The following is a 27479-nucleotide window of genomic DNA, read 5'->3' as shown; positions in this document are numbered from 1 at the left end:
CTATTACTGACACATCTAAGGTAAAGGATATAGAAATGTTAGTCAATTTATTTTCATAATTCCAGCGTGAGGGACTGCATCCTGAACTCTGTCACTCTTCAGAATACATTATACCACTGCCTTCTATGTTTTCTTGTGGGTACAGAATAGCCTTTTGTTATTTGAATTCCCTTTCCTTTGTATTCTAAGGTCTTTCTCCTGACCTTTTGTAAAATTTGTTATTTATGAATTGAATTGTTGAATTATACCACATTATATCTTGGAGACTTGGGTATTTTTCTATTTTTCTGTGATCTATGAATTCGTTCAATTGAAATTTAATTTTCTATGTTTAGAAGTTCTGGGGGGGGGGCAGAGTCAAGATGGTGGCATAGAAGCAGGAAAACTCCATGCGCTCCCCCCATAACCACCTCAAACACCTATAAAAATAACTCTAAACAAACTTTAGGGCTACAGAACCCACAAAGTGACAGAGAGAAACAAATCTCTTGCTGAAGGCAGACTGGCAGGTGGACAGAAACGGTCCGTTGCAGCATGCTGGGAGCAGAGCCCAGCCCCATGTGAGCCTGAGGTTTTAGCCTCAGGGCAGCCATGACCAGCTGTGGCTCGAGGGACTTCAGGAGAGTGGATCACCAGCAGCTGTGGCAGTTTCCAGAATTATCAACCCGTAAATGCCAAAGACAAAGTGAGAGGTCAGTGTGGACTTTGGGAACAAGGGTTCTGGGAGTGTGGTCTGGCTTCTGCCCCCTGAAGGGAGAAGTGGCTAAAGGTACAGTGGTGGCTGCCACATGGCTGCTTCAGAGCACCTGGTCTGCAGATTGTTTTGGGACCAAGCAACCATTCTGAGGAGTAATCGCTCTTGCTTTAGCCTGCTTGAATCTGCACTGCTGTCTAGGGTGTAGGTCCTAGAGTGAGTAACCAGGTGCCAGAACTAGTGGAGGCCTCAGAGAGGGCACCTAACTAATAGCTCCAGTAGCCAAGAAAACCCCAGCAATTGGGACAAAGCTCCTCTTTCTGGTAGCAGAGTTCTATTGTGGCAAAAAGCTCAAAAGTCAAGTAATTGAGTGGCAACATGAGCAAGCAAAGGAAGCAAAGCAAGCACAGCAATCTGACTTTAGACTCCTATTTTGGGGACAAAAAGGAACAAAGCATGGAACAGGAGGAAGACAGTGAAGTCAGAACTCCTGTACCAAAACCTTCGAAGAAAAGTATGAACTGATTACAGGCTATAGAGGAGCTTAAGAAGGATTTTGAAAACCTAATAAGAGAAGTGGAGGGAAAATGTGAAAGAGAAATGAGAATTATGCAAGAAAATCATGAAAAGAGAGTCAACAACCTGACTGAAGAAAATAACACCTTCAAAAGCAGACTAACTCAAATGGCAAAAGAGGCTCAAAAAGCCAACGAGGAGAAGAATGCCTTAAAAAGCCGAATTTGCCTGATGGAAAAAGTATCTCAAAATCTCACTAAAGAGAATCATTCCTTCAGAATTATATTGGAGCAAATGGAAGCTAGTGACTTTATGAGAAATTGAGATACTATTAAACAGATCCAAACAAATAAAAAATAGAAGGCAATGTGAAATAACTCATTAGAAAAACCACTGACCTGGAAAATAGATCCAGGAGAGATAGTTTAAAAAATATTGTACTACCTGAAAGCCATGATAAAAAAAAATAACCTAGAAATCATCTTCCAAGAAATTCTCAAGGAAAATTGCCCTGATGTTTTAGAACCAAAGGACAAAATAGAGGTTGAAAGAGTGCACCAATCACCTCTTGGAAAAGATCCCAAAAAGAAAACTCTTAGAAATATTATAGCCAGGTTCTGGAGTTCCCAGATCAAGGAGAAAATATTACAAGCAGCCAGGAAGAAACAATTTAAATATTGCGGAAACACAATAAGGATAACACAGGTTCTGGCAGCTTCTATACTGAGGGATTTGAAGGGCTTGGAATATGATATTCTGGAAGTCAAAGGAGTTGTGATTAAAAGCAAGAATTACCTGCCCAGCAAAACTGAGCATCATGTTTCAGGGGAAAATATGGTCATTCAGTGAAATAGAGGACTTTTAAGCATTCTTGTTGAAAAAAACAGAGTTGAATAGAAAATTTGACATTCAGATACAAGAAGCAAGAGAAGCATGAGAAGGTAAATGGAAAAGAAATCATAAGGAACTTATCAAAGTGGAGCTATTTACATTCCTTCATGGAAACATTATAATTGTAACTTATGAAACTTTTCTCAGTATGAAAATAGTTGAAGAGAATATAAACATATATGTATACATATATATGTCTATATAGGAGGGTATATGGGCATATGAATACATATGTGAGTGTGTGTATATATGTGTACAGGTATACATAGATAGAGGGCACAGGATCAATTGAATAGGAGGGGATGATATTTAAAAGGTGAAATTGAGAGGTGAGAGAGGAATATAAGGAGAGGAGATGGGGAGAGACAGAATGGGGTAAATTATCCCATATCGAAGAGGTAAGGGAAAACTTTAAAATAGAGAGGAAGAACAGGAAGGCAAAAGTGAATGGGTCAACCTTACTCTCATTGAATTTGGCTTAGGGAGGGAATGACATACACACTAAACAGGGTATCTTGCTCTACAGGAGAATAGGGGGGAAGGGGATGAGAGGGGGAGATGATGGAGGGGAGCACAGGTTGGGGTGGGGAGGGAAGTTAGCAGGATACACTTTTGAAAAAAGACAGGGTCAGAGTAGAGAATAGAACAAGGGGGGTCGAGATAGGATGGAGAGAAATATAGTCAGTCTTTCACAATATATCCACTATGGAAATGTTTTTCATAGCTACGTGTGTACAACTTATATTGAATTGCCTATCTTCCCAGTACGGGTGGGTGATGAGGGAGGAAGGGGAAGAATCTGGAATTCAAAGTTTTAAAATCAAATGTCTAAAATATATATATATATTATTTACATGCAAATGGGAAATAATATACACAGGCGCTGGGGTATAGAGATCCATCTTGCCCTACTGGGAAGTCAGAGTGGGGATGGGGGAGGATATAGGAGAGAGCAGATTGGGGGAGGGTATATACAGTGGGATCTCTGTTTTGGGATGGTGGGTAGGGGAAATATGGGGAGAAAATTTGTAACTCGAGATCTTGTGGAAATGAATGATGTAAACTAAAAATAAACATAAAATTTAATTAAAAAAAGAAGTTCTGGGCAGATCTCTTCATTATGGTATTTGAAGTTGTTTTTTTTTTTATTCTGTCATGTTCTTTTGGGAAAACCTGTGATCCTTGGATTGTCTCTATTCATCCTTTCTTCAAGATCAGGATGTTTTATTTCCACAGTGAGCATATTTTATTTTAATGTTATTGTTTTTTGCTTCTCTTTTTCTAGATTATCCTTGACTTCTGCATATTTGCATTTCCAATCTATTGTTCTTTCTTTTGCTTCTCCAATGATTCTTGCTATAACAGATTCCAGTTTTTTCTAATCTGCCCATTATTTTTGCTGTGCCAGCCATAAATTCTGCTGCCATAATTCTATTTTCTCTTTTGAATCACTCAAGAATAGCATTACAGCTCTATATTCTCCCCATATTCCACAAGTCCTTTATCTTATCAAGAACTGAATTGGTTTTCTTTGTTTTACATTATTTCTTCATAGATGCCTGAACTCAGTTACTAGATATGGAGGCCATATTTCTGTTTGTTGTCAATGTTTTGCCTGCTAACCATCTGCCTATGTTCAAAGTGTTTGAGTTTTGTTCTTCCTGAGATCTTTGTGAAGTTCAGTATTTTTCTGACTCATCCTCCCCACCTGACGATGGTGATTTCCTTGGGGACTGAATCTCAAAGCATCTCAGTCTCCCCCAGAACAATTCAAGGTTCATTAGTGTAGTGACTTTGAGTGGACATTAGTAGCCCCAACTTTGTGCTGAGCTCTTTGTCTCAGGCGTAGTGGAGTACTGCACAGTCATCATCCTTTCCCCTCCCCACCACCATGATTTCTTGTCTTGCTGTTGTGTAACATTCCTTCTGTCACACAGAGACTTTTTTCTGAGACTTGCTTCAGTGGTCTTAGGGGCTGTCTGAAACAAAAGTTCAAAACTTTGTAGCTCTGGTACTATTTTGTTGTCTGGGCTGTGCTGTCTGTCATAGCCTAAGCAGACTCTTGCAGCCTAGAGGCTGGGTCTCTATCATGATATGGAGGTAAGCTTTGGTGTAAGCCATGTGTCAGATTCTTGGATCTGCCATTGCAGCTCTGCTGCTTTGTTAACAAAGGAGGTGAGGGAGGGGTACTGTGTGAGCTCAGAACCAGCGAGTATCAGTTCATAAGTGTTTTTTAAATCTTCTTTTGGATTTTGGATATCCTTTTGTCTTACATAGATCTTAGGAGAGAAGTTTCCCCTTTCTCTTTTTCTGCATGTTTCTCCACCTCCAGAACTTGACTGGAATCCAAGGAAGGGGACAGGGAGAGAGAGAGGGAAGGAGGCAGGGAGGGAGGGAGGAGGGAGGGAGAGAGAGATTTTTGCCAACAACCTTTCTTTAAGAAGCCATCAATCTTTCTAGCCCAGGTACAGTTTTTCTTTTCTGGCTGGCTGGATTTTGAATCTTACAAGGTGGCAGATTCCAAGATTTTTACACAGACACAGAGCAGATGATACAAACAGAAAGCACAGACAGTGATAACTTTTCTTGGTTTTCCAGGTTATATAAAGACCAGGTGGTATTACAGCTTAGTAGTCCCATGAGATAGGAGTTGGGACTGAATGCCAGTAAACCTAAGGAAATCTCCCCTATAGCCATGTTTATCTCTTCGGTGGTGTCCCACTGAAGGATGAAGAATTGAGTTCATAAAGAATTTCCCATGAAATTCCCAAGCAAAGTGTCCTCTGTCTAGAGGGAATTTGCCAGCCACAAGGGCCCAAGCTAGCCAGTCAAACTTTCCTTGGTGCTTGAAGGACCTCCCACCTAAGAGAAGGGAAATAGATAGGCTTACCTTTGGATTAGAGGGGGTCCGAATTAGAGACTCTGCTCCATGTAGAGGGGGAGGTCAGAGTCAGAGACTTGGGCCCACCCTGGGACACCAAAAACTGTTACAGTGGGGGCTCTGCCCACCCAAAATTGTTGGAGTTCAATGATGTGTTGTGTTGGAATTGTCTCAACAAATTCAGAGTCAGACCACCTCTAATTCAAGTATAGGCATATATTGAGATTGATGCCTCTCATGGAGCGGGCTAAGTTCCAAGGGGAACCAGTAACTTCAGAGAAAGCAAGATGGATTTTTATAGGGTAAAGATGCAATTACATAACAGAAACTATGAATATTAAAAAGGCAGGAGGAGTTTCTTAAGGGATTAGGCAAGGGAGGAGGGGTCCCGTATATTGTTCAGTGGTCAAACAAAGCTGTCCTCCAATTGGTTAGCTATTGTGGTCATGTCTGGTCAAGATAGATAGTTAGGTATTGTGGTCCTGTCTTGGGTTAGATGGATGATGTAATTGTGATTAATTACAAGAACACACCTGTTTCTATGCGAATGGGTCTGGGGGCAGTGACTAGGTAGAGGCAGTGTTTGGGATCCCATTTTGGGATCATGGACATGCCTGCTGTTCTGTAAGAACTAAGTGTTCAGGGACACACCTGTTGTTCTAGTGAGCAGGGAGGCATATATGAAGAAGTTAGGACATTGGCAGGGGTGGGAGGAGGGTTGGTAGGTACAGTGGGGCTGATATTCAGTGGGGATGGGCCCATAATGAAGTTAGAATATTGGGGTTGGGGGCAGCTTTATTAGGATTCCATCACAACTTCTTTCCAGTATTCCCAGCAATTTTTGTCAAATGGTGAGTTCTTGTCACCAAAGCTTGGGTCTTTGGTTTTATCAAACACAAGATTACTATGGTTATTCGCTACTTTATGTTGTGTACCTAATCTATTCCACTGATCCACCATTTTATTTTTTAGACAGTAAAAAAAGTTTGGATGATTACTGCTATATAATAAAATTTGAAGTCTAGGATTCCCATTAAACCTCATACTTAAGGATAGCAATGTGCTTTTCTCACAATAAGTATGTTAAGTAGATAGCATGAACACTATCATTTTTGTTTTCCATATGGGGAAATTGAGTATCAGAGAAGTTAAAAGACTTGCCCCAGATGACAAAGATAGTGAGTAACAATGGTATGGTTTTACCTATGTTTCTCTGATTCCATGTCCAGAGCTATTTTTCCTATGTTGTTTTTTCCCTCCCATTTGCTGACAAGTTTATTTTTAGAAAGTAGCCTACATCCAATGCTTCCACTTCATCATTGGCCAGTCTTTCCCAAATCCCTTGCAATTTAGCTTTCATCATCACCACTGTGCTAAAATTACTTTCTGAAAGAACATCAATGACCTTCAAATCACCATAGCAAATAGCTCCCCCTCTTCTTTCATGACTTTTGGCAGCATCCAAAGCCTTTAATCTTGCCTTCTGGATACTTTCTGCTCCTTGATACCACACTCTCTTTGGTCTCTACCTATCCTTTTATTTTTTTTAAAGCAATCGGGGTTAAGTAACTTGCTCAAGGTCACACGGCCGGTTATATCTGGGTGTGGTGCTGCGTATCTGAGCCCGGATTTGATCCAGGTCATCCTGACACTGGAGCCGGTGCTCTTACTCACTGAGCCACCTGGCCGCCCCTCTACCTATCCTTTTAATGCATGTAGTAGTTGTTGTTCAGTTATTTCACTTATGTCTGACTCTTCGTGACCCCATTTGGGGTTTTCTTTGCAAATATACTGGAGTGGTTTGCCATTTTCTTCTGCAGCTCATTAACAGATGAAGTTGAGGAAAACAGGGTTAAGTGACTTTTCCAGGGCCATACAGCCATTAAGTGTATGAGGCCAGATTTGAACACAGGAAGATAAGTCTTTTGACTTCAGGGTCAGTACTCTATCCACTGTGCCACTGAGCTGCCCAAATGTAGGTGGTACCTAATGTTTTGTGTTCAACTTTCCTCTTGTTTCAATCTACACTTCTTCCTCCTTTGGCAATCTCATGATTTCAACTGTTATCCCCTAAATAAATGACTCAAATCTATAAATCTTCTGTGAAAATTACTCCAACAGAATGTGAATTCCTTGAGAGGAGGAACCATGTTTTTCATCTTTTTTCTCCTTTTTTGTATCTCCATTAATTAGCACAATGCCTGGCATGTATTAAGCACTTGATAAATACTTTGTGGACTTGACTTGACTCTTAAATCTATTTCCAGACGTATCTGTCTTCTGAGCTTCAGAGTCACATTGCTAGCTATAAAACACATCTACTTGGTTAATCAATTGGCTCCTCAAAATTAACTTATTCAAAGCCATGCTTTTTATCAATTCATCAAAACCATTAAAAAAATTTTTTTCTCCCCTACCTCCTGTATTCAAAAACTTGGTGCCATCTTTCCCCCTTACCCTACTCTCTTGTATCCATTCAGTTGCTAAGTCTGGTCTACTCTACTTTACCAATAGACTTTCATCAGTTCCCTCAACCTGATTCCTACCAGTACTATTACCTTATTTTCCCTGCTACAATCCTAATTCTAGGCTTAATTACAACCAACTTTTCTATTGTGATAGTCTTCTAAAACATCTTCCACCTCCATTCTCTCTTGTCTTTGATCTGTCATTCATCCCAATGTCAAGATATTTTTTTAACATTCTTTATAAATCTAGTAATGCTTCTCCCCCACTCTAAATCTTTCAGTCTTCAAGGTGCCTAGAGATATAGATTCATGCTGATTGAGAGTGTCCATGTTTTAAAGGTATTTATAGATTCAATGGCAGGGTAAACTGGAAGGTAATACAATTATCCGGTGAATGTGATTAATAGAATAGATTTGATTAATTCAACTAAAAAAACTATATTACCAAGTGCCTGAAGTATAGTAGGCAATTAATAAATGCTTGCTGACTGACTATCATATTATAGATGATGAGCAATGTATAGAATGTTGGCTTGGGGCTTGGAAGATCTAAATTCAAATTCTGCCTCAGACACTTATCTAGTGCTGTGTCTCTTGGGAAGGTGGCCTTTCTCAACTTCAATTTTCTTATCTGCAAAAGGATGATAATAGCACCCAACTCACAGGGTTGCCATATCAAATGAGTTAACATGTGAGAAGCATTTGCAAACTTACTACTTCTGGTGCTGCTGCTCCTCCTGCCGCTGCTGCTGCTGTTACTACTACTACTACTTACTACTACCACTACTGCTACCACTACTACTTACTACTACTACCACTACTACTACTACTTACTACTACTACCACTACTGCTACCACTACTACTTACTACTACTACCACTACTACTACTACTTACTACTACTACCACTACTACTACTACTACCACTACTACTACTGCTACTACTACTTATTATTACTACTACTACTACTATTTACTACTACTACTACTACCACTACTATTACTACCACCACCACCACCAATGGAGTGAAACTACTATTAGTACTTAATATTTAAATAGCACTTACTATGTGCCAAGTACTTTATAATTATTATCTCATTTGATCTTCACAACAACCCTGAAAGGTAGATGCTATCATTATCTCTATTTTACAAAGGAGACTAAGGTAAACTCAGGGTCACACAGCAAGTGAGTGTCTATGGCTAGATTTCAGTTCAGATCTTCCTGACTCCAGCACCCTATCTACTGTACCACCTAGCTGCCCCATGAAAGCATTATACCACCACTATCACCACCACCATCACCACCACCATTACTACTGCTGCTGCTCTTGTCATTACTATTAGTCATTTTTATTGTTATTATTATTTCTTCAAGTCTCCACTTTGCTGTTGCAAGTTTAGTCAAAATGAAGAGACATAGATATCAAAGTGGAGTAGCATGGGACAAGATAGAACTCTGATATTGAAACAAACAGAATAAATTGGTCCCTTGAGAAAGCATAGAGCCATAATTATGCTTTTTGGGAACTATAATTAACACCTTAAAATATAGCATGTATAATGCCTTTCTTTGTTAATGATGTAATGTGTATTTGATTTCTAAGGAAGTACGATTAGGAACCTAAGGGAATCAATCCCAAAATACTTAAAAATCCTGCATAAAAAAGACTTGTCATCAATTGCACTTGAATAATTCTCATTCTGAAAGGTAGGCTTGCTGGGGTGAAGTTCTTTGTTCTGCCATGTTTAGACACACCTGACTCTTGATTATGTAGGCTAGTAGGTGGGAAAAATGGCACAGAAAATCTCCAACAGTAGTTAATTCATGAGTCTACTGCCTCTTAGAATCCTTAGCTACCTTCAAGACTTATCTCTGGTACTTAAAAGAAGCCTTTACCAATTCCCTTACTTTTTAATTTTCTTTCCCTTCTCAAAACATCTTGCACATGTATCTGGGCAAATGTTTAGTTCCCTAGGGGAGTGAAAGCTCTTTTAAAGTCTTTCTGTTTTTCATTTTATCTTTGTATCCCTAGAGAATAGCACAGTGCCTTTCATAGAGTAGGCATTTAATAAATGCCTTTTCAATTGCATTGAGTCATTGAAAGTATTTCTCCTATTATAAAGGGCCAAGAAGATCTGACTTAAAGTTCTAACATTGCTATATGACCTTATACAAGTTATCGGATCTCTGAACATCTGACTCTTCGTCTGTAAGGTGGGATTAATAATACTTGCACTACCTATCTCACAGGACTATCATAAGGATGAAATGAGAAAATCTATTTGAAGTGCCTGATTATCATAGAGGTCAATTCATATAAATAACAGGTCATTGCTATGCATATTAGATGGTAAGAATTTATGTTTGATTTTGGAGGACATATAACTTATTTGTTGGATATCTTAAATCATTTTTTCTAATAGAATATTTGTTTTCTTTTGAAAGTGTGATGCCATAGAAAGAACTTTTATTTGGCATTATAGGATGAGGGTTCAAGTCCTTGCTTGACCAGAGTCACCTGTGTGACTTTGAGGAAATCATTTGGATTCTCAAGGGTTTGGTTTTCTCAGTTTTAAAATAAGGGGTTTGAATTAGGTGACCTGTAAGATCTCTTTCCCCTCTAAATCAAGAAGACAGTCAACAACAGTAAGAGGCAGTCTAGACAATACAGAATCAAGACGATATTTGGGCTAGAGATAATGTACAAGTATATAAATAAGAAGAATGTTATTATTTTTTAAAAATTGAAACACAGTTGATGTTTTTTGGCAATCAGGTGTCTTTACCAGGACCTCGATAGCCTTGTTGACACCTCCATAACACAAGTTTCTTAAACAGAGGCCCATGAACTTATCTTTTAAATATTTTGATAGCCATATTCCAATAATACTGATACGTCTTTTGTTCCTATCTATTTTATTTTATGCATTTAAAGATATTTTGTTCCATTGCCTTCACCGGACTTCAAAAAGCATCCAGGACACATGAAAAAGGTTAAAAACACTTGACAAAGATACAACTAAGTCCCTATTAATGTGACTAATGAAGCCCCTTAAGTGGTTACATATATATATATATGAATTTATACTATTTCAAGTAATAATTATATAAAATACAGTAATTGAGTTTAGCCTGGTGGAAATATTTAATGTGAATTCAAATAATGCAACTACTTCATAGAATTCATTATTCATAGTAATTGGGACCTGGCTAGATCTTAATGCCTCCCCAGTCCAATTCCTTTTCACAGATGAGGAAACTCAAGCCCAGGCAGGGAAAGTCATTTGTATGAGATGATAATTACTAGGCCCTTTTTCTTGCATATTCCTGTTTCCTTATTTCTGAGAGACCCTCTTAAGGTGAGATGTTATAAGACAAGTGAAACTGGTAGATATTGCTGTTCCTGGAAGGGGTTTGGAGGTTTAGGGTGGAAAGCAAAAGAAACATCACTCTTATGGCTCCTCCTCTCTGCTTTGGGAAGTTTGGACTGTCCAAATTCTTTCTCAACAGCATCTTTCTCCCACCACTGGGCATCACAGGAGGTATGATTGTCTCTTGCTCTATGCCTCCACCTCATCCCCTGTTTGGAGATCAGAGCTTCTCTGAGACTGTTACACCTCAGTCTGGTACAACGATGGTCCTTTTAGCTTTGGTGTTTATGATCTGGAAGTCACATAGTCCAAGTATCTTTGTAATTTAGGAGCTTATAAATGTTAAGTCAAAACCATAAAATTCATAATCAGCTTAGCCTCTACCTGGGGAATTCCTAAGCATTCTGAAAAGAGGCTTAAACTTTTGACCCATTTAATCCTATTTATGTTAAACTAGTCTTTGTCATCCTCAATAGCCCACCTGCATGTAAATAATATACAGACAGATATCACAAAGAAGTTAGGATTTCTCATAGTTTTTATATGAAAGAAAACGTAGGAAAAAGAAACAGCTTAGAGAAATAGAAATGATCATATAGAAAGAGCCTACCATAAGAATTGGGGATTTTGTAACTCTCAAAGAAAGAGTCACAATCAGAATTTTCAGCTCATTGCAGCCCCACAGGAAGAGCTACATCCTTTTGAGTGGATGCTTAGCCATTTTAATTTAGCCTCCAACGCCCAATCTCTACTCTTGAACTCTAGTTGAAAAAGGCCTATAGTCTTTTCTCCTTGTCTCTACCATAGACATTGTGCTGCCACGCAAGATGCCAATGCCAAGAGCTCTCTTCTTAGCAACAGTCAGCTCCCCTCTCCTCTGCCAAAGGTTCAGTTAAACAACTCAGTTCTGCTTCATGGAAAGCCTTCCCAGAAACCTGAATGATCTCAGTCTCTCACCAGACAAAAAGGCTATCTGTCTAAGTCTGCAACTCTCAGAGCAACAAGTTAGGCTTGAGTTCTTTTTCTTGTCCAGAGCTGGATAAGAATATCACAAAGTCCTCAAAGTGATTTTTAAAATGTGGTATTTGGGATGTCCATTTTAAAAAGACAGCATGCAAAATGAGAAGAGTGGTCCAGCAGTTAGGAGTCTGATTCTAGTGCAGTCCCTGTGATTGACCTTGGACAAATCAGATGTCCTTTTAGAATGTAGCAGTTTCCTTTCCTTAGTTCAAAGACATTAAGGGAGATCATGTCATTGTGAGAGCATGTCATTCGGGAGCATGAATAGCACTAGAAAAATATCATCCAATTGCATCTTTTTATGTTTATATTTTGGAGTGAAAGAAGAAATTCAAACTCTCTGGATAGGAAACAACATGATAGACCTAGTTAATCAGTATTCCCTTCTCCTAAATGATCCTTGGATCACCAAACATCCCAAACTACATTATGATAGTTAGAAAAAAGGAAGTCTTTGAAAAAAGACAACCACAGTTACTATTTAAAGAAAACCAAGCACCATAAAAAACATAAATACAGGAGAATATTTTTTAAATGACAAAAAGTACATGTTTAAAACCCAGAACTAACATTATATGTGTTAGGGACACATTCAGCCTTTTCCCAATAAATAAAGCATTAGCCAGCTTAATCATGCTAATTGTCTTCCTCATATTCCAACTTTATCATCATGAATTCTTTTTTGATACAGTGCTATAATCTTTTAACAAGATTTTATCTGAAAAATTTTTATTGATATTAATTTGTGATATTGATTTAAAATTTTGTTGGTTTCATTTCCCTGTTTAAATATTAGAACTATATTTGTCTCATGGTGGGGGGTTTGATAGTATTTTCTATCTCAATTAAAAATAGACAGTAATATAGATAGCAGTTGTTTAAAAGTTGAATAGTATTCATGTACAAATTTATCTGGGCCATGATTCTCCCCTTCATTTGGCAGTTTCTTTACAGTTAGTTCAATTTCATTTTCTTTTAAACTTCTTTCAATTTCATATTTATGCTCTCTATTTCATGTTCTGTTAATCTGAGCATTTAAAATTTTGTAGATAGTCCTCTTTTTTGTCTAAATTTTCAGTTATTCTGGTAAGTTAATCAATCAATTAAAAATACTTGTAAAGCACCTATTATAGGCCAAATTATATTCTAGGCCCTGTGAATACAAATGCAATGAATATACAATCTCTATTTGTCAGGAAGCTATATTCAAATGGAAGGGACAATAGCACAGATAAATATATGCAGAATATATGAAATACTAATAATTGCAAATTCATTAAATTCAAGATATTTTGAAGAGGACACTAGCAGTTGAGATGATCAGAAATGGCTTCCCATAGAATGTGACATCTTGAAGAGATGGAAGGATTTTATGAGGAAGAGGGATAGAGGAAGTATATTCTAGGCATAGAGGATGGCCAGTGCAAAGGAATGAATAATGAGATGCACTATTGTACATGAAGGGTAGCAAGGTGATTCAGAGTGCTGGGCATGGAGACTCATTTTTCTGAGTTCAAATCTGACATAAGACACTTACTAGCTGTGTGACCCTGGACAATTCACCTAATACTTTTTTCCTCAATTTCCTCATCTGTAAAATGAGCTGGAGAAGGAAATAACAAACCACTCCAGTATCTTTGCCAAGAAAATCCCAAATTGTGTCAGAGTCAGACATGATTGACAACAACATGAGGAAAAGAGAGGTCAGTTTGCTTGGATAGTATAGTGTGGCTGGGAAAGTAATTTAAAATTAAGCCTGAAATACAGGTCGTAGAAAGACTAAAAAGGTCTGTGAAAGGCTAAATAGAGGAGCTTCTATTTCATTCTAAAGGCAAAGGAGAAATATTGGAGTCTATTGTATAAAGCAATGGCATTTTCAGGTATACATTTAAATAAAATGTCTTTGGCAACGGGTTGGAAGATAGAATGAAGGGGGGAGAAACTTGAGACAAGGACACCAATTAGGAAATTCCCCCAGTAATCTAATTGAGAAGTGATTAGAGTGTGACCTAATGTGATAACTATATAAGTAATTAAAAGAGGTATTGGATGAGAGCTCTGTGGTAGAGGTGGAGGTGGAAATATTTGACATTTGTGACATGTGAGATAAATGAGAATAAGGAGTTGAGAGTAGTGCCAAAGTTGGAATCTTGGAGACTATCTGACATAAATGGAAATTTGGAAGATGGTTGGGTCACGGGGAAATAGAATGAGTTTTATGTTGGACATGTTGAGTTTGGGATGTCTCTGAGACATCCAATTTGCAATGTCAAATAGGCATTTAGTGGTAGGGGACTAGAGATAAGCAAAGAGACACTAGAATTGTATATATAGAAGTGTGAATCATATTCCTAGGATGATCGTTAAACCCATGAATGCTGATGAGGTCACCAAGAGAGTATAGAGAAAAGATAAGTGGATCAAGGATAGAGCTTGTGAAAACATGAAGAGCAACCATTCTATTTGACAATTAAGGGATCACTGGAAATTTTGAAGAGAACAATTTCAGTCAAACAATGAGTCTGGAAGCCATATTGCAAAGGGTTAAGGAGTGAATGAAAGGAAAGAAAGTGGAGAGATATATTGTAGACAACTTTTTTTCTAGGAGTTTGACTAAGCAAGGGAGAAAGATATGGGATGATCGTTTGAAGAAATGGTAGGTTCTAGTGAATTTTTTTAAGGATGAGAGAGACAAGAATATGTGAAGGCAGTAGAGAATGAAACAACCACTAGGAAAGAAGATGTTTAATATTATATATCATGATATGTAGCCAGTTTCAAAAATTCTTTTTATTTCTCCTCTGATGTGATTTCATTTTTTTCATATAACTTAAAAAAATCAACAGAGTCAAAGTAAAACATTTGAACAAATGCACCATTGACCATATTCCTTGACTTCCCATAGGTAATTATCTTTTATTTGAAGGAGTTGTAGAATCAGAAATTATATGAATGGTGGACAAAGAGGAAAGAATTATGCACCCCTACCATCCTCATAGTGAGGCGATGATTTTTCCTATTGTCTTTCATTTAAGAGGGATAGGTGACAAACCGAAGGCACTGGAAATGGGGATTATAAGAGGCAAGGGTTACCTTAAAGGGAGGTAGGGGATGCTGTTGAAAGCTTTCCCATAAGAACAGAAAGCTGTGTCTGTGGCAGGAGATAGGGACCTCATGGTGGCTTTAGATGGAGGGAATTTTGGTATTGTCAAGCCACTTTCTCTAAGAAAGTGCTGTGACTTTTTGTATAACATTAGCTCCAGAAGAAGTTAGGTAGGAATATCTAGAATGAGGTTTGCAAACCTGGAGTCTACCAAACCCCATTGTGTCTGTGGATAGATTTTAATGAGTCTGTGAACTTGGATGTGAGTTATTTTCATGAACCTCTAACTGAAATTTTGCATTTCCTTTAGTTATGAATATAGGTAACAAATGTTATTCTGAGAAAGTTTAGCAGTCTGTGGCATGAAAAATAGAGGACCTTTGAATTACAGAAGAGATGAGTATGATCCTAAGTGCAGCCAGCACTCAGTCTATAATGATGGAGGGAACAGTGTGGGATAGAACTTGGAACAAGATGACATAACCTGATATGTCTGTACTGATTATGTTGTAGATGGGTAACTAGATTTGGCACACAAGGAAGTTCCTGCATCAAGAAGTATTTTTAAAAAAAAACATTTTTTAACATTTCTTCCCTCATGAATTGATGTATCTAAGAATAAGGCACAAAAGGAATGAGTCAAGACCTGTTAAGATAATAACAAAGAAATTGAGTAGAAAAGGGAGCTCAAAGATGGTATTTCTAGAATGTCAACCTCATTTGGGTCTTAGAGAAAAGAGAAATGGAACAAATTTTATTTTCCCTTTCATTCTTTTTTTACTCATTTTCTTGTATGATATATGATTACTCATCATCTCAGGAGGGGTTCAGGAAGGAGAGAAGGACAGAATTTGGAACTCAAAACTTAAACATAAATGTTAAAAATTGTTCTAGCATGTTATTGGGGGGAAATAAAATATGTTAAATAAGAAATGGAACAAATGAAGGTGTAGGCCATGAACTAGAAAATGAAATTCAGGATAGAATGGAAGAGAAGAGAAACATGTAAAAAGTTGAAGTAAAAGAAAATTACTAAATCTGAGTTGGAGACAAGGGGTAGGAAGATTTAAACCTATCACTTAATTGAGAAGGAAAGGAGAGGGTATAGAAGAGAAAAAATACAAACAGAAGAAAAATAAGTAAACAATGAAATAAAACAAAAGAACTTGGGATAAAATAAATAATTTAGAGTGGAGGAAGGAGATAGAACCAATGGAAAAAGAAAAGCATCAAAGTAGTTTACATAAATCTAATTTTAGATAAAATACTGACAAAGCAGGGGAATAAAGAAAAGCAAAACTTAATAAATAAATGAAATAAAACACAAAATTAACAACCATTACTTAAATGATAATGAATTAAACAATGCAATAGAAAAGAATATGAAAGAATAGATAAGAAAATACCCTGAAATCTACTATATACAAGAAACGCATCTAGAAAGTAAACACATTTGGAATTCAAAATGAAAGGCTAGTACAAAATTTGCTAGGCCCCAAATGAATCCAAAAAAACAAGAGTAATAATGTTATCAGACAAAGCAAAAATAAAACTCACAATAGCAATAGAGATAATCAAGCTGCATTGTGCTTAGGGAACCATCGATAATGAAGCAATATCAATACTAAATGCTTAGGCACCAAAAGGTATGCCTCTAAATTTACAAAGGAAAGGTAAACTAACCTACAAACAAATATAGTAAGAAATTCTGGGAAAATAATGTGCTAAGACCTAGAGGAGTCCAGATCCCCAATAAACACCTTGAAAAAGCTCTGCAAATGTACTAGAAGGAACATGATAAATAAATTTTTAAAAAGCCATAATCTTCATCCAGTCCAAGACTTTACAAAAAGACTTCCAGAATCTCATGGAAGCTTGGATAACAGACAAGCCCTGGCAAGCAGGAGTCAAAGCACTGATATGGACCAGGAAATAAAGTGAGCCCAGAATTCAGGTAGCTCATGTGCCCATGAAATTCAGGGCCAGAGGAACAGCAGTAGATGGGGCCAGACTGGTGTCTAGGTAGTTCAATATGCAGCACCTGGGCAGCTCCAAGAGATGTATAGTAGCAAACTCTGACAAATTAGTACCAAGGCAACCCAGTGCACAAAAACCAGGCAGCCCCACCCAAGAAAAACTAGGGAATAGGGTTACACTGGAGTACAGGCATCTCAGTACCTATACTTAAGTAGTATAACTCACAGGCAAAGCAATGCTTGCACAGCCTACATAGAGTCACAGAAGGAAAAAGGTCAAGGGCAATACCTAGGAAGGAAAGCACTGAGGGCCTCTCAGGAAGCCTGCTACCTGCACTATTAGCAATATCTAGATGAGATCCACCATATTCACAGCAAGGGGCAGAGCCAATCTGGGTTTGAAATTGTGCAAGAAAGAGACAGACAGTAAAGGAGCTCAGGATAAAGCAAGCCTAGGTTGAGGCACCAGAAGACTGACCCCAAACCCTTCAGAAGGTAAGACCTAATCTAAGCCTGAAACATGGCCTGCCTACACGATCCAAGAGCTTTGAAGGGAGTAGGGTTTGACTGAAACACAAAGCCCCAGTCAAGAAACAGGCTGGAGATAGTAGTAAACAAAAAAATGGCAGACATAATGAATACCTTGAAACTGAGAGAAACCCAAGGAATAAACCTAGAAGAAAAGAGTTACTTCATCATAATTCCACATAGACCTTTAAAGGAAAAAATGAAAAGATATAGATAAAAAAACTTTAAGTTTAACTTAAAGACAAAGATGAAGAAAAGAGAAAATAGAATTAAACAAGTTGGAAAATTTAGAGCTAACTGACTTTCAGCATTTTTTCAATGGCAATATTAAAGGATCTGTATGGTTTTTTTTATCACCAAATAAGAGCTTTAAAATTGGCTATGTATAGAGCAGAGACTTAAAAACACTAAAAAAAAAAAAAGTAGACATACTACATGTCATTGTAGACTGTATCACAATAAAACAATGATTAAGTAATTTAATTACGGTATATGATAAATTAAGAGAAGGCAAGCAAAAGATACAGACCTAAATGCAAACTAAATAAAATCTTGAATAATGAATGGGCCAAAAGAACAAATCACAGAAGTGATTAATGATAGTGTGTAAGAAAATAACTGTGAAGAGACAACAGACCAGAATTACTGGGGTGTCTAAAATGATAATCAGATGAAAAAATTACACTCTGGACAGTAGATATTGAAAATATGGGGAAATAAATTAACTGAATACAGACTTAAAATATAAATTCAATAAATAACTGAATCTTGGAAATTATTTTAAAATAGACAAATTAAAAAATAAAGACACAAAGCCAATAAAACTACAAACTAGTTCTTTGAAAATATGAACAAAATCAATATTAGTGAATATGATTTTAAAATGAGGAAAATAGAAAGAAACCAATTTGTAAAATATCCTATTGAGACTCTATCTTTATTTTTGTTATACCAGGAATTGCACATGGAGTCTGTGCGATCAGGAAACTACACAGGAGTCACCAACTTCTTTCTGCTGGGATTAACAGATGATCCCCTTCTTTGTATCATCCTTTTTGTGTTATTTCTGGGGATATATGTATTCACAGTCATGGGAAATTTCTGCACAATCATTCTAATCAGGCTAAGTCCCCAACTTCACACCCCCATGTACTTCTTTCTTAGTCATTTGGCTTTTGTTGATTTCTGGTATTCTACAGGTGCTACACCTAACATGCTTGCAAATTTTTTAGAGGAGGAAAATATCATCACTTATTCTGGCTGTGTTACTCAGCTGTGTTCTCTGGTTACTTTTGGGGCCACAGAGTCCTTCCTGCTCACATCTATGGCATATGACCGTTACATGGCCATTTGTAACCCATTGCTTTACTCAGTGAAAATGTCCGACCAGGTTTGCCTTCTGCTTATAGTGATTTCCTACATAGGTGGTTGTCTGAATGGAGTAACTTACACTGGCTGCTTGCTGAATTTATCCTTCTGTGGACCCAATGTAATCGATCACTTTTTCTGTGACTTCTCTCCATTAGTTAAGCTTTCCTGTTATCATGCTTTTGCAGCAGAAATACTCCCTGCTATCTACTCAGCAGTAATAATAGCTATAGCCCTTGTTACCATTGTTATCTCCTATCTGTATATCTTCTTCACCATTCTCAGAATGAACTCAACAGAAGGAAGACACAAAGCCTTCTCCACCTGCACTTCCCACCTCACTGCAGTCACTCTCTTCTATGGGACCATTATTTTTATTTATGTCATGCCTACATCTAGCTATTCTTCAGATCAGAATAAAGTGGTATCCGTTTTCTATATTGTGCTGATCCCAATGTTGAACCCCATGATCTATAGCCTGAGGAACAAGGAGATTAAAGATGCCTTAAAAAGATTGATCAACAGTAGAAGACATTCTTAATTATTAGAACTATTGACAATTTCAATTACATAAAATTATTACAAGGAAATGTAATTTTTCAGGTAATGTGACTTAATAGAATGCCGAACTGGAAGTCTAAAGAGATTTAGGTTTTAGTCCCAGTTATGGACTTTGACTTTGGGAGAAGTAAATTACTGTCCCTGTGTCTGAGTGTCACCTCTAAAATTCAGGAGTTGGTCTAGGCTATCTCTAAGATCTGTGATGTAGTGAAAATAGCACTACATTTGGAATCATTAGCTCTGTGTTCAAGACTCTTATACACAACCTCTGTGGACCTCAGTTTCCCATGTTGGACTAGATAATCTATACTCATAGATTTAGAGATGGAAAGACTGATAAGGTTCATCTAGTCAATCTTTCTCATTTCATAGATAAGGAAATTGAGCCCCAGAGAGGCTTAAGAACTTGTCCAAGGACATACAGGTAGTGAGTGTCAGAGTAAAATTTTAGCTCAAGTTCTCTGACTTTGGGGTCAATGCTCATTCCATTGTACCACTAAGGCCCCCTCTAGCTCTGGATACATGATCCTTTAAAGCTTCCAGATCTAATATTCAATGCATTGATTGGTTGAGTTATGAAATTGTACATCCAAGTAGGATTTGCAACATTTTTAAAAGAATAAGTTTTTCTTTTTTTATATCTGACCCTTTTTCTTATTGTTTTTATTTTGTCCCTGTGTATATTATATCTGTTTAAATATTTGTTATTCTCAAGGGAAATTTCAATAAAATCTATAAGCTTAAAAAAGTAGGGATATTTCTTGACTGCAATTGTCAAGTAAAGATTCTACAGGAAAAAAAAATATGCATCAGTGGTGTTCTCTAACCTTTCTTTCCATTTGACTATGGCTACTCTCATTTTAAAATAGTACTGGTCTCCCATATTTTTGCTTTAAATGATTTTCAATTAATTAGTATCTTTTATTCTATTCCCTTCAGTTTTTCCTTTCATATAGAAAATTTGGGGGTTTAATTTTCTTATCCACTGTCACTTTTTTGTTTAATTTGGATTGTTTAGTCTACTCATATTTAAGGTTTGGTTTTCCTCTATTTCTTTTGTATTTTATCCCCTTCTTTAAATCAGTACACTAGTCTTTTCTCATATTCTCTTTCTCACTCTTTTTTATCTGCCCTATTCAAAGTTCATTGAATTTATTCAACTTACTGATTTCTTCCTTCTTTCCTCTTTCATGTTGAGCAAGAAAAAATTTATCAAAGTGAATATCAGAATAAGAATTCATTCTCTCCTTTAAAATAACACTTCCCTCCCCACCTTCATATACACAAAGAATAGCCTCTAAAGACTAGGGGATTGTTTGCCTAACTTAGTCTTGATTATTTTATTAAGTTACCTTTTATATGTTTCTGTTGTTATGGGTGTTTACAAATTGAATATTCTGTTCATTTCTTTTTTAATTTTTTTATAGGAGTGCATTAAACGGCTCTATTAAAGGTTCTTATTTTTCATTAATTATTAGGCTCTGATTTACAAGGTGTTATTTTGGTTAGCTGATTGAACAACTTTGCTTTTTGGAACACATAATTCCATTCTTTCCACTAATTTCGTGTAACTGTGGAATAATCCTAGGTTATTCAAATGGGCATTTTGCCTACTTGAAACATTTATTGTTCATTATTAAAATTATGAAATCTACTCACTGCCTGCTGAGGAATTTTAAGTGTGCTTTTTTCCCCTGATTGTGATCTTTGGATTTGATGAGCCACTTTTCTATATTCAAGTGTTCTAGGCAGCTTCACGTATTATTTCCTGCCCTGTTATTCAGAGTTTCTGCCTTTGCATCATATTTTTAGTCCCCCCACACACATTAGTCATATTAAAAAAGAGAAAGAGGGGTGGCCAGGTAGCACAGCAAGTAAGAGCACCGGCTCCAGTGTTGAGAAGACCTGGAGATCGAATCCCGGGCTCAGACACTTAGCACCCACCCAGAAACACCTGGCCGTGTAACCTTGAGCAAGTTACTTAACCCCAATTGCTTAGGGGCGGCCAGGTGGCTCAGCGAGTAAGAGCACTGGCTCCAGTGTCGGGATGACCTGGATCAAATCCCGGGCTCAGACACTGAGCACCACACCCAGAAATAACTGGCCGTGTAACCTTGAGCAAGTTACTTAACCCTGATTGCTTAAAAAAAAAAGAGAGAGAAAGAAAAAGAAAGATTAAAAATATGTTGCGATGTGTAATGTGAGTCCCGCACTTCTCTATCTGGCTGTGGATAACATGGTTGGTCATTATGCTGATCAAAGTTACAAAGTCTTTCAAAACTGATTATCTTTAAAATACTGCTATTATTGTCTGGATTGTTCTTATTCTCATTCACTTTGCATCAATTCATGAAGGTTTACCTAGACTTTTTCTGAAACCTTCATTATTTTTACAGCACAATAAAATTCCGTCATAATACTTAATACAGTAACCCAGTCATTAATAAATTGGGAAAATTTCAGCTATTGGGGCAAGAACTCACTATTCGACAAAAACTGTTGGTAAAACTACAAAGTAGTCTGGCAGAAACTAGGCATAGATCAACATATCACACCTTATATTAAGATTAACTCAAAATGGGTACATAATTAGACATCAAGGGTGATATCATAAACAATTTAATGGAATAGGGAATAAATTACTGGCCAGATCTATGGATAGTGGATATAAGTATTTTGTATACCTAGTCTATTCCCCCAATTAATCTTTCTCTTTTTTATGCAGTGCAATTGTTTTTGATAATTACATCTTTTTAGTATAGTTTGATATCTTGTACTACCAGACCTCCTGTCTTCCCATTATAAAAATAGGTTCCCTGGAAATTCTTTATCTTGTCTTCCTCCAGATGAATTTTGTTACTATTTTAGTAGTTTTATAAAGTAGTTTTTCAGTGGTTTTATTAGTATGACATGGAATAAGTAAATTAATTGAGGTATATGGCATTATTATCCTTATTTTACAGATGAAGAAACTGAGCCAAATAGGTTATTTGATTTGCCCAGGATTGCACAACTAGCGAGTGTCTGAGACTGGATCTGAACTAAGGTCTTCCTGACTCCAGGTCTGGTGCTCTGTGCCGTGTACCTCCTAATTGCCCCTAGTGATGCTGAGTATGAGCTCTAAATACTTAAATACACCTTATAGTACCAATTACTTAATAAATCCTTTACCTTATGCAGTATTTTGTCTTCCTATTGTGAAAATTAAGCTTTCTTTAGTCTATATCTCTCAAAGCATTTTCATTTCTACTGTCTTGTTTGATTTCCACAACAACTCCATGAAGTAGACATAGTATCTATATATAAAATAAAACAAAAAAAGAAATTCATGCTAAAGTGGAATGATTTCCACCAGTGAGCAATGAGTTTTCTCTAGAAGTGCTCAAGAAGATGATAGATATCATTTGCCAGGGATTTCACAGAGGATTTTCTCATGCTTTACTTAAAACATCAAGTGATTTAAGAAGAATCTCACAATACATTATCTACAGATACAGGACTGGAACTTGGGCCTCCTGCCTCTAAGTCCCAACTTCTTTCCTCTATATTATTAAGATCATGTAAAAAGTAAGTCTCCTGTATCTCAGTTCAAAATTGAAAATATGAGAGCCAGGGTGTGTAGAAACAAGGAAAAGTTCAGGAGAAATCTTGATTATTCTAAACACAATATGAGATCCTTTGGACCATCCCAGCCTGGTCCCTTATTGATTACTAAAGTGTCATGCAAGCCACCAGCAGCATGCTGAGAAGAAATGGTAGACAACTGATGGTTTCTGAATGACCTCCATCCCTGGAATATACTCTCTCCTCACTTCAGACTCATAGAATCCTTATCTTCTTTCAAATCATAGCTCAAGCAATACATTCCATATGAAGTCTTACCTGGTTCTCTTTTTCTTCCCCAAATTGCTAGTGTCCTCCCTCTCTAACTATTTTGTGTATTTGTGTGTGTGTGTACTATCTTTATACTTGTATATATGTGTGTATGTACTTGTTGCCTCCCTATTAGAATGTAAGCTCCTTGAGAGCAGGGATTATTCCATTCTTTGTACTTTCATTCCCAGCCTAGCACATAATTAGTGCTTTATATATATATTTATTGATTCATTGAGAGAATTGTAAGTTTCCCTATATCCCTGCAAGTTTTTCATAGGAGTCAGAACTTGTGAGATAGAAACCATTAGTGTATAGAGAATGTTTTTACTAGTTGATTCTATTCCTTGGTCTTCTATTACTTGTTCTTTGTCCTGTTTTATATTTTAATCAGACATTTTTGCTATTAGATTTGTGTGTCTCTTGTATTGTCTAGAAATAAAAATAAAAAGGTTTGTATATATTTCTAAGCTGTGCCTGACACCTTTACAAAAACTGATCATGTCTTGTAGTAAAAAAAAATCCTTACAAACAAATGCAGAAAAGCAGAAATATTATACAAATATTTTATAGATCACAACACAACAAAATTATAGGACCACTTAAAATAAATATTTTTTGAGACAATCAGGCTTAAGTGACTTGCCCAGGTACTTAGCTGGTACTTCAGCTCCTGGCCTGCAGACTGTAAGGGGACCAAGCACCAGTTTGAGGGGTAATCGCTCTTGCTTTAACCTGCTTGGATCTGGATTGCAGTCTAGGGTGGAGGTCCTGGGGTGTGTGTCCAGCTTGCCAGAGCGTGTGGAGACCTCAGAGAGGGCACCCATCTAATACCTCCAGCAGCTGAGAAAACCGCAGCATTTGGGACGAAAGCTCCTCTGTCTGGTGGCAGAGTCCTACTGTGGCAAAAAGCCCAAAAGTCAAGTAATTGAGTTGCAAAATGAGCAGGCAAAGGAAACAAAGCAGACAAAAGATTCCAACATTAGACTCCTATTTTGGGGACAAAAAGGAGCAAAGCATGGAACAGGAGGAAGACAGTGAAGTCAGAACTCCTGCACCAAAAGTTTCAAAGGAAAATACGAGCTGCTTACAGGTCATAGAGGACCTTAAGATAAGAGAAGAGAAGTGGAGGAAAATTTGGGAAGAGAAATGAGAACAATGCAAGAAAATTATGAAATGAGAGTCAACAGCCTGACTGAGGAAAATAATACCTTAAAAAACAGACTGACTGAAATGGCAAAGGAGACTCAAAAAGTCAATGAGGAGAAGAATGCCTTAAAAAGCCAAATTTGCCAGATGGAAAAAGAATCTCAAAAGCTCAATGAGGAGAATAATTGCTTCAGAATTAGATTGGAGCAAATGGAAGCTAGTGGCTTTATGAGAAATCAAGATGCTGTTAAATAGATCCAAACAAATGAAAGAATAGAAGGTAAGGGGCAGCCAGGTGGCTCAGCAAGTGGAAGCACTGGCTCCAGTGTCGGGATGACCTGGAGATCGAATCTGGGCTCCGAAACTTAGCACGACACCCAGAGATCGCTGGCCGTGTAACCTTGAGCAAGTTGCTTAACCCCAATTGCTCATAAAAAAAAAAATTAAAAAAAAAAAAAGAATAGAAGGCAAGGTGAAATATCTCATGGGAAAAACCACTGACCTGGAAAATAGATCAAGGAGAGAGAATTTAAAAATTATTGGACTGCCTGAAAGCCATGACAAAAGTGAGAACCTAGAAATCATCCTCCAAGAAGTTCTCAAAGAAAACTGCCCTGATGTTTTAGTACCAGAGGGCAAAATAGAGGTTGAAAGAATCCACCGATCACCTCCTGAAAAAGATCCCCAAAAGAAAACTCCTAGGAATATTATAGCCAGGTTCCAGAATTCCAAGATTAAGGAGAGAATATCACAAGCAGCCAGGAAGAAACAATTTGAATATTGTGGAAACACAATCAGGATGACCCAGGATCTGGCAGCTTCTACACTGAGGGATTGAAGGGCTTGGGATATGATATTCCGGAGCTGGTATTAAAACCGAGTCACCTACCCAGCAAAACTGAGTATCATGTTTCAGGGGAAAATATGGTCATTCAGTGGAATAGAGGACTTTCAAGCATTCTTGCAGAAAAAAAAACAGAGTTGAATAGAAAATTTGACATTCAGATACAAGAAGCAAGAGAAGCATGAGAAGGTAAACAGGGAAAAGAAATCATAAGGAACTTATCAAAGTTGAATTATTAACATTCCTACATGGAAAAACAATAATTGTAACATATGAAAGTTTTCTCAGTAGTTGAAAGGATTAGAAACATATATATGTGTGTGTATATATGTATATATATATAAAATGTCTATATATGAGGGTATATGGGCATATGAATACATATGTGAATGTATGTATATATGTTTAGAGGTATACATAGATAGAGGGCACAGGACCAATTTAACAGGAAGGGATGATACTTAAAAGGTGAAATTAAGAGGTGAGAGGAATATAATGAGAGGAGATGGGGAGAGCCAGATTGGGGTAAACTATCTCATACAGAAGAGGCAAGGGAAAATGGTTATAATGGAGGGGAAGAATAGTAAGGCAAAAGGGAATGGGTCAACCTTATTCCCATTGAATTTGGCTTGAGGAGGGAGTGAAATATACACTAAATAGGGTATCTCACCCTACAGGAGAGTAGGGGGGGAAGGGGATGAGAGGAGGGATGATGAAAGGGAGGGCAGGCTGGGGGGGGAGGGAAGTTGGAAGCACCCACTTTTGAAAAGGGACGGGATCAAAGTAGAGAATAGAACAAGTGGGAGGTGGGATAGGAAGGAGGGAAATATAGTCAGTCTTTTACAATATATCTACTGTGTTATTGTTTTGCATTAGCCACACATGTACAACCTATACTGAATTGCTTATCTTCCCAGTAAAGGTAGGTGACAAGGAAGGAAGGGAATGAATTTGGAATTGAAAGTTTTAAAATCAAATATTCAAATAAATATATATATGTGTGTGTGTATGCATATATATGTATACTATTATTAATACCATCTTACATGTAACTGGGAAATAAGATATACAGGCACTGAGGCATAGAGACCCACTGGAAAAGTTGAAAGGGGTATGGGAGAAAATATGGGAGAGAGCAGATTGGAGGAGGGGATATCCTGTGGGACTGCTATTTTTGGGGCAGTGGGCAGGGGAAAAACGGGGAGAAAATTTGTAACTCAAAATCTGGCAGAAATGAATGATATAAATCAGAAGTTAATAAAGTATTAAAAAAAAATTTTTAAGTATGAGAAATTTACCAGGAGATCCGATAGAAGGAGAATTAAGGAAATCTCTCCTCAGTTCAGAGATTATTGAAGAATTTGGACTCAATATGTCCAAGAATGATCTCTTCTTTCTCTCCAAACTCACCTCTCTTCCTAACTATTCTATTTTTGTGGAGGCTACTACCACCCTTTCAATTACCCACTTTTGTAATCTAGTAGTTATCCTCAACACTTCCTTCTCCTTTACTATGATATCTAATATGTCACCAAATTTTATTGACTCTACCTTCAAAAAGTTTCTTATATCCGTCCTTTTCTCTCCACAAACAATGCCATCTCCCTATTTCAGGACTTCAACCAACCTTTCTTGAATTATTGCAATATCTTCGTCCTCGGTCTCGCTGCTTTTGATCTTTCCTCTGCAATCAGTACTTTCTTCACAAAGTGATATTCCTCAAGTACAGGCAGATTTTACCATGTCACTCAAGGAAACCAAAGTTTAAGTCTTGGTAGACTTAATCTTTTCATTTAGAACTCAAACCCTAGGCTCACACTATTCTGGCTAGTGAATGCCTCAAGAATCACATGTCTTGGCTGACTACAGTCAAGTTTTACTTAATATACTTTACATTTCTGTCATCTTCTTGGCAGCTACTTTATGAATACCCTCTTCTCCCCACCTTTCAGTTCTAAAACCTTAATCAAATCAGTCCTACTATTGGTACTTGTAAGGGTTTGTTAAATTACACCCTTATGGCAATAACTCACCATCCTTGTGATTGTCCAAACCAAAACACGTTTCCTCACTTATGATTCTTCTATAGTATTATCTCCCTTTTTAGAAAATATGCTCCTTGAGGACAGGGATTGTCTTCTCATTCTATTTGTATCCCTAGTACTTACCATTGTACCTGATACATATTAATGAATGTATGTCTTAATAAGTACTTTTACAGTACTTAATAAGT

General features: G+C 37.2%; 1 protein-coding gene across 1 annotated transcript; it reads left to right on the top strand.

Annotated features, from left to right (window-relative positions):
- The first annotated feature begins 18281 nt into the window (after nucleotides 1-18281).
- Nucleotides 18282-19360, top strand: LOC138163396 (olfactory receptor 5P80-like). Its single transcript, XM_069090895.1, has one exon. It carries the CDS (start codon nucleotides 18299-18301, stop codon nucleotides 19358-19360), a length of 1062 nt encoding a protein of 353 aa, XP_068946996.1. The 5' UTR covers nucleotides 18282-18298.
- Nucleotides 19361-27479: the final 8119 nt, after the last annotated feature.

Source organism: Petaurus breviceps, unplaced genomic scaffold (assembly GCF_028583685.1).
Source record: "Petaurus breviceps papuanus isolate PSGF00001 unplaced genomic scaffold, PetGlider_PUasm1.0 188, whole genome shotgun sequence".
In the NCBI taxonomy this organism is placed as follows: domain Eukaryota; kingdom Metazoa; phylum Chordata; class Mammalia; order Diprotodontia; family Petauridae; genus Petaurus; species Petaurus breviceps.
Note: the sequence above shows the minus strand (reverse complement) of the source record. Positions and strands in the feature narration are given on the sequence as shown.

Coding starts and splice junctions, on each gene's coding strand:
- LOC138163396 (XM_069090895.1), top strand. CDS start 18,299: ATGAACAAAATCAATATTAGTGAATATGATTTTAAAATGAGGAAAATA.